Source organism: Gracilinanus agilis, chromosome 5 (assembly GCF_016433145.1).
Source record: "Gracilinanus agilis isolate LMUSP501 chromosome 5, AgileGrace, whole genome shotgun sequence".
In the NCBI taxonomy this organism is placed as follows: Eukaryota; Metazoa; Chordata; class Mammalia; order Didelphimorphia; family Didelphidae; genus Gracilinanus; species Gracilinanus agilis.
The window spans coordinates 155,044,222-155,052,907 of record NC_058134.1 but is presented as its reverse complement, the minus strand read 5'-3'; the positions used below and the strand labels follow the sequence as shown (position 1 = coordinate 155,052,907).

Sequence of the window (8,686 nt, the reverse complement as noted above, 5' to 3'; positions counted from 1 at the left end):
TGAAATAAATTTTTGGTAGTTTGATATGGCACTGAATAGGTAACTTAATTTAAGTAGAATTGTCATTTTTATTATTTTGTCTCAGCCTATTCATGAGCAGTTAATGTTTTTCAATTGTTTAATTAATTTCTCCTTTAGAAATGTAGAGTCTATACTTTTTGGTGCATATATGTTTTATATTGCTATTATGTCATTGTTTATAGTACTTTTTAGCAAGATGTAATTTCCTTCCTTATCTCTTTTAATCAAATCTATTTTTGCTTTAGCTTCTTCTGAGATCATGATTGCTACTTCTGCTTTTTTTACCTTAGTTGAGGCATAGCAATAGTAATAAATTCTGCTCCAGCCTCTTACCTTTACTCTGTTTGTGTCACCCTGTTGCAAATGTGTTTCTTGTAAACAACATATAGTAGGATTCTGGTTTTTAATCCACTCTGCTATCTACTTCTGTTTTATGGGTGAGTTTCAGAGATTCCTTGAAGGAGATTCCCCCTCCTCTACCCCCCCCCCCCCAATCCTACATGAGCTTGCTGGGTGAGTGGCTGAAATTCTTGCTTTGGCTTTGGAGGAGGCTGCGTTGGTGGAACTCTGGCTGAAAACACCACTGGGACCTCTGGCTGAGGATTACTGGGAAATCCACATGGAGATCAAACTCAGGGAGTCCCTACTGGGGCTGAGCCAACATCAGATCAGCACTTAGGGCTGTAGGCTAGACAATTCTTTACCTTCTTACATTTTTCCACTTTTACTCTGTAAATAAAGCTGCTAAAAGTCATTTTGAGTTAAGCTATAATATTTTTAAGTCAGCAACCACAACATTACTTTACAATTCTCATGTTTAGCATAAAACCTAAATTTAAACTTTTACAGGTTTTATAAGATTTATCACTTACAAAAATGAATAATATAGAAATATGTTTTGAGTGATAATACACTTATAAAACAGTGGAATTGCCCGTCAATTCCAGGAGGGGGGAAGGAAGAAGGGAGGAAGACAACATGAATCATGCAACTTTGGAAAACTTATGTGTAAATTTGTTATTAGAATATAATAAAGATTAAATTTTAAAAAAGAAAAAGAAAAAGATCCTGTTTTATCTGAACCTAAGTTTCCATAGTGTTTAATACTACTGCAAAGTATGTACTTGCACTGGATTTGAGACTGTTGAATTTTATAAACTCAACCTGGGCATGTGGAGCACAAACCCTTGTGGACTTGCCCACGAGAAGCCACATTTTAAAATAAAGGATATTTTACTCTCCAACCCCCACCCCCCAATTTCAGAATAATATTTTTAAATGCATTGAAGTAAAATATATATTACTTTATAATTCTCAGTAAAATACATGGGGCTATTAGGGAAATAATTCTATTGAAATACACTTATTTAAAAAAAAAAAAAAAAGCTTGATCATTCTATTAGACTGATGGATATTTAATTTTTTCCCTCTTTACTGTCCAAGGGAATGTATCAATCCTCACCTTGGCCACATGGTGGAGCCCGCGTCCCTCCCCAAAAAGCCCGCCCCGCTTCTTCCACAAGACTGCATATTTCCAAGAGACTCCGGAAGTTCTGCCCTTCACCGCTTCCCGCTCCTGGCATATCCCCAGTCAAGATGGCGATGTCGTTAGCTGTTCGTTCCTTACTGCTGCCGAGGCCGCGGCGTCTCTGGGGTTTGTCCAAAAAGTTCCTGCCTCGGAGGGTGAGTTTCGGTCGCAGTCACAAACTAGGAGGGACGGAACCAGTGGGATGGGGAAGGGAAGGGATAGACTCTTTGATTCTCAATTGGGGACCCGGAAGCCACCGTGGACTGGGGAGGCGAAGGTGACTCCTCTAGGGGGCCTAGTATGAGCAGCGCTGATGTGAGCCCGGAGACTACAATTCCCAATGGGCATTGCGGGGCCCCTGGTCCTTGGCGAGCTCCTCATTGGATGGCTTGCAGGCGGAGGTTTAGTGTCGTAGGAATCCCAGGAACTTGGATTTATAGATTTGGAAAAGGGTCTTAGTGGTCTCGTAGGCAGAGGCAGTGGAGGTGTTTTATTTCACCAGGGTAGTAAATATCCCTTCTTCCTGTCAAACCCAGCCCCTTCTGATTTCAGATACAAAACTATATCTTGTGAGTGCCCAACACGGGTAACGTCGTAAATCAAAAATGCGTTTTTTCAGGGCATCTGGGTAACTCAGTGGCTAGAACGCCAGGCCTAGAGACAGAAGATCCTGGTTTTCAAATATGGCCCCAGACTCTTAGCTTTATGACCCTGGGCAAATTACTTAACCCCACTTGGCTAGCTCCTACTGCATTTCTACCTTGGAACTTAGATTCTAAGGGAGAAGGGAAGAGTTTGGGGAGCAGGGGAAGAGCATTCAGGAACTAGGAACTGTGGATACTGGAGTCTGGGATTCTTAAGAAGCACTGTTCATTAATGTGGTTAAAGGTTTCCATTTCTATAGCATTAAAGAATCCCAGAGTTGTAAGGGATCTCAAAGGCTGTCTCATCCTACTGTAATCTGAAGAAGAGTACTCTGCCACATTTCTAGCAAATTATCTAGTCTCTGGTTGAAACCTGTCCATGATGATGATGATGATAGCTAGCATTTTTACAGAGCCATACATTTTATGAAGCACTTTATTAATATTATTCAATTCTCACCACAACCCTAGGACATAGGTACTATTATAGGCCTCATTTTTCAGATGAGGAAATGATGTCAGGGAGTTAAGTGACTTGCCCACTGGTTAAACAGCTAAGTGAGTATCTGAGACCTAATTTAAACTAGAGTCTTCATGATCCCTAAATCCAGTGCTTTCTCTATTGTGTTACCTAGGATTCTCATTGCATGAGCCCCTGTTTCCTAAGGTAGCCTCTTTGGGGCAGTTGAAATAATTAGGAAATCTAGTCTACAACATTTAGCCTATAACAGCTTTCCTGTAATTTTCATTGTATATAGTTATTCCATCTGGACCCAGTGCAGAGCAAGTTTAATCCCTGTTCTATATGATAACTTTTCAAGCATCTTAAAATGTCTATTTTGTCCTTATTAAATCTTCAAGCTAAAGAACCCTAGTTCTCATTGATCTTTGCCAGAGAGTGACTGTGCATGTATATACAAGTATATATGTACATATGTATACATATAATACAAACATACATGTATATGTAGTATGACCACTCAGGTATGTGTGGGACTACAGATACATATGAGTGTGTGTCAGTCACACATAGTAAATACAAGGTAATGGGGATGAGGGAAGGAAGTATTAGTAGCTGGGGAGATACAGAACGACTCTTGCATTGATTCAGAGTTACTGTGGAAGAGTGAAAAGAACAGTGAGTTTGGTCAGAGGACCTGAGTTTGCATTCTAGCACATTGATGCTTGCTACCTCTATGACACTGGACAGGTCAATTCCTTACTCTAGGTCTCAGTTTGCTGACATCAGTAAAATGAAGAGTTAGACTAGATAACCTCCAAGATTCCTTCCAGCTCTATTCTGTGATTTAATGTTGAACAGTAAAGGACCAAAGCACAACTGTGTCACTAACTAAAGTGTCACCACTTTGGAGATTACAGTAAAGTTGAATTGAGTCAGCTACTTTGACAATTTGACATTGGCTTATTGGTGATTATTCTTTAGGTACAGGTTATTCGTCAGTTATTTCCATATAACCAGTATATCTCCATCTTGTCAAAAAAAGATCATGGTAATGAAAAATGAACTAGATTTGAAATTAAACATTCTGAGTTTGAATCCCAGCTGTTTGACCTTGGGCAAGTCACTCTGTCTTGGTCTAGTTTTTTCATATTTAAATTAATGAGTTAGTTTAGATCACAGTTCTCAAATTGCAATTGCTGATCTCCGTCTCTCACCAATGCCACCTGGCTGTCCCTAAATTGTTTATTAAAATATATGGCCTTGACATTTTTGTCTTCTACCATAACCTTGTCAAAAAAATGGGAAATGATTTTATTTTTGACATAACTTGATCTTGATGGGGTCATGCTGACTTTTATGCTTGTATGTATATTTTATAAAGTTTTTCATGTCACTGTCCCAAACACTATATAAACTCTTCCCTTTTCCCTTTCACTCTCTTGAAAATCAGGACAACAATTACCTTACTTTGATCTCAAATACTCCTCCTATTGGCCGTAATTTTTTTTTATTATTTTTTTTTTTATTTTAAACCCTTAACTTCTGTGTATTGACTTATAGGTGGAAGAGTGGTAAGGGTAGGCAATGGGGGTCAAGTGACTTGCCCAGGGTCACACAGCTGGGAAGTGTCTGAGGCCGGATTTGAACCTAGGACCTCCTGTCTCTAGGCCTGGCTCTCAATCCACTGAGCTACCCAGCTGCCCCCGTAATTTTTCAAAAAATTGCCACCAGAACGACTCAGCATTTATATCTCTTAGTTTTTTCAGTACCCTAAGATACATTTCATCATGGTTTTTTTTGACTCAGCTTCTTTGAAACAGTTAAGTGGTTTGTTTTTATTTTTGTTCTTTTTATTACTCCTTTTGGTTTTCAGCAGCTTATTAACCATCTTTGTTCTATTCTCCACCATCCAAAGACAATGTGTCTTGTAAGAGAAACAGTAGTAATAAGGGTTCTCATTACCATCGTATTGGAAGTATTGCCCTATCCTTTGTTTGGTCATCCTCTTGACCCCAACATATAAACATTAGAATTCATAGTCTCAGGTTCATCTTGGGCTTAATACTTCTGATATTCTTATAAAACTGTACCACTTTTTATTCATTTTAAGTTACTTGCCCTTCTACTTATGAGTTTTTTAAAATCTAAGTTGGGAGGTAAGTTTCCTTTTTCATCTTATAATGTGTATCTCACCCATCCTTCTCCAAATCCCTTGAAATGCAGTCTCCCCAAATATATGTATGCACCCCTAAAAACTCTGCTTTCTTCTCCTTTTTTATAGCTTCTATGTATAAATAGGCATTTGCAGCCTTTTCTACTTTAATAAACCAGTTCTTTCAGGGTCAGAAAGAGGTTCAGAACAGTAGTTCCACTTGAGGTTTTTTCCTACCTTTTGAAAGATGAAGTTACTATTAAATCACATATTTATCTGTTGCTCTGCTTTTGGCAGAGAGAAGTCCTGCAGATGTCTCAAGATTGGTGAAATCCTGCATCACTAGAATATCCTGCTTCATATTTGGTTTTTGGTTGTTTCCCCAAAGTATCTAATTCTTCCTGTCAAGGTAGTCTGTAATTTTTTCTTTTTCTTTTCTTCTCTCCCTCTCTCCCTCAAAGGCAGAAGAGGGGTAAGGGCTAGGCAATGGGGGTTAAGTGACTTGCCCAGGGTCACACAACTAGGAAGTATCTGAGGCCAGATTTGAATCTAGAACCTCCTGTCTCTAGACCTCTCAATCCACTTAGCCACCCAACTGCCCCCTGTAATTTTTTCAATACAATATTTTTTTCTAACAGTCTTTGCATAGTTATTCACCAGGTTTCCCTTCTTTTACTTCCTGCCTTTCCTCAAATGAGTCTATTTTTCTAATTTATAGTGCTATGCTACCACTTCTTTAATCTATTCTTTTCCTTTTAAATAAGACCATTTCATAGGTCAGTCATAAGTCCCATTATGATCACAAAGATCTCTGTTTCATCCTCTCTGTTTCATACATACTTTGTCTATTTAGTTTATAGATATGTCAGAGGATTTTATTGCTAGTTCTTTTTTTTTGGCTATTGTCTCAAGAATTGGTTGTTTTTTCTTGATTGTCTTCTTTCTATATTATACTATTTTCTTAGGCTTAGATTATTTGGGACTTTTCTCTTTTTTTCACACAAGACTTAATTATTGATTTGTATAATTTCAGGTAAATGTATTTTTACCAACCCTTTTAAAGCTCTTTTACCAGCTTCCTCCATAATGAAGAGCCCCTCAGTATTTCATTGGATGATGCTTGTATTTTAAGACTTGGTTGAAAAGCCTAAATCATACATATCTTATTAACAAACTCACTTTCTGAATCCTCTCCTTCAATCTGCAGTAGAGACAAAAACATTACTTGTGCCCCTGTCATTAGATTTTTCCTAGGAGTTCATAATCCTTAGTAACGTTCCTTAAGTTCTCCTAGTGTTTCATTTGTTCCAATGAGAGTGACTCAACACAGAAACTGGAAAGACTGCAGGCCTCTGTTTGTCATGTCAGTCTGACTCCTGACCACCCTAGTAGCCCTCATGTCAGGGTCACCAACCACCCTTATTTGTGTTTTCCTTCTTTTGATTAATTTCTGAATAATCTCTCAACTGATGGGGCCTGTATGTTCATGTCATCAGTCCTTGGATCAGAGGAAACTACTTATTGAGGTAGTCCAGATTCTCTCTTACCACCTCATGAGAGGAACTTCCTACCTTTGTTCTAAATGTTTTCTGGTTCTTATTCCCTACTTTTTGTCAGCCCCCATACCTACATTGAAATTCCCCTCTACCCTGTTACATCTTATATCTTTGTTTTTACCTTCTAATACCCCTTCTGTTCTTGCTAGGAATGCCTCAGTTTTCTCATCTTCAAAACATAGTGGTTGGATTATATGACCTCCAAGATCCTTTCTAGCTCCAAATCTATGATCTTACTTTTTATTTTTTCTAAACTGGAGAGAAGAGATTGCATTTTTGACCCTTCACTGATAGAGATCAACTTATACTTATATTATACACAAACATAGCGCTCTCCTTTCAGACCACCGTATAGTTTTCTTTATTCCTCATTTTTGCTCAAAGCCCTAATGTCTAGTTCCTATAACCAACTTGACTAGTTTAATCCAGAAATTTAACTCCCAGTTTGCCGAACCTCTTTCTTTTGGCAAGAAAGGTAGGGGGGGGAATAAGAATTTAACTAAGTTAAAGTTTCATTTATTATCTATGATCTCTTGCCCTGGAAAATTTTGCTCTGCAATCTTCAATTGGCAATTAGCATAGTCTTACCAATAGTCTAAAAACTGAAATCCATTTGCATCCACTTTGTCTCTCTTTTTTGGCTGAGTTCTAGATATCTGCTTGTGTGTCTCCTGTCATATTTCAAATTCTATAATAGCTTTAATATCTGATATTTAGATAGGAATTAGCAGTACAAGATACTTTGAATCCATAATCTTATTTGAGCTTGACAACAGCTTTGTGAGACAAGTACCAAGTGACATTGTGATTTACCTAAGGTAATTAAAAACAATTCAGGAAATTCAGTGTGTCCCAACCCTACTCTTGACTTCCAATCTTTCTTTTCCAACTATCTTTCAGATATCTCAAACTTGAATATTCAATAGATGTCTTAAACTCAACATGTCAAAAACTTAAATTCATTAGCTTTTCCTTTAAACTCTTCTCCATTTCAATTTTCCTTAATATTGTGGAAGGCATCACTATCTTCCTGGTCTCTCAGATTCAGAACCCAGGAGTTATTCTCGACTCCTCACTGTCTTTTACGCTGTCGTGTCCCACTTGTTGCCAAGACCTGTCAATTTTGCCTGTGCAATATCTTTCAGATACATCCCTTTCTTTTTCTGCACTGCTGCCTCCTTTGTGCATTTCCTCATGCTTGATTACAGTAGGCTGCTAATGGATCTCACTGCCACAAGTCTCCCCAGTCCAGTCCATCCTCCGCATTCAGCCACCAAAATGAATTTCCTTCAGCATGAGTCCATGCCACCCTTCTACTCAGTAAACATCAGTGACTGACTGTGGTCTCCCAGGATCAGATACAAAATATTGTTTAACATTTACAACTCTTTATAACCTAGTCCCCCCCTCCTACTTTTTCCAATCTTTTTATACCTTACTCCCTACCATGTACTCTTTGATTCAGTGACATTGGTCTCCTCACCATTCTTCAAACCAGTTACTTGTGGAAAATTAATATTGTATGGGGATATTTTTGTGAAATTTCTCTTTAGCTCCCTCCTAAGAACAGCCCGATTCAAAGACTGAAATTGTTTCTCCCTAGAATTGAGTCCTTCCTTCTTTTTATTTAGATCTTAAAAAGATAAAATGATAAAGGGAAGGGTTGGCCAGCCATGTTGAACCCCTGACCCATTTGAAAGATTAAGGAAGTCAGTAAGCTCTGCAGCCATGTTGAAGAAAAGGGCATATTGGCATCTTCTTTTTGGATAAAGGCCCTCCTCTTTCTTGATAAAATAATGAGGGAGTAGTTGAACTCTCTAAGTCCACTTCCTCAGTAGCTATTTACCAGTAAGAGAAGTCTTGGGATGTCCAGGGGAGAGACTTGAGATATATATTTTATTTATATCTTACAAGAGTATATATAAAAGAGCTGTCCAAGAAGAATTCACTCTCTTGGGCACCTGTTTGGATTGTGGAGGGAATCAGCTGACCAGTTTAGGATGTCTTGAGCAGTCAATTGAATTATTTTCAAATTAAGAAATAGTGCCTCTCAAGAATTTCAGTCATTACACATTCCATTTTTTCCTTCTCTGAACATTTTCTTTGGCTGTTCTCCATGCCATGGATTGCTCTCTACCATTTCTTGCCTTTGGGCCTTCCTGGCTTCCTTTAAGTCCTATCTAAAATCTCATCTTCTGCAGGAAGTTTTTCCCAACCCCCTCCATAATTCTAGTGACTTCGTGTGTGTGTGTGTGTGTATATATATATATATATATATATATATATATATATATATATATACACACACACACATATATCTTG

The 8,686-nt window shown here is 38.1% G+C and overlaps 1 protein-coding gene across 1 annotated transcript in view; it reads left to right on the top strand.

Annotated features, from left to right (window-relative positions):
- The first annotated feature begins 1,408 nt into the window (after positions 1 to 1,408).
- PMPCB (peptidase, mitochondrial processing subunit beta) overlaps positions 1,409 to 8,686 on the top strand; it is a 26,511-nt gene continuing 19,233 nt past the window's right edge. The window contains exon 1 of the mRNA XM_044678647.1: positions 1,409 to 1,704. Within this exon, the coding sequence (XP_044534582.1) occupies positions 1,468 to 1,704 (237 nt within the window). The 5' untranslated portion in view covers positions 1,409 to 1,467. The remainder of the gene's footprint in view (positions 1,705 to 8,686) is intronic.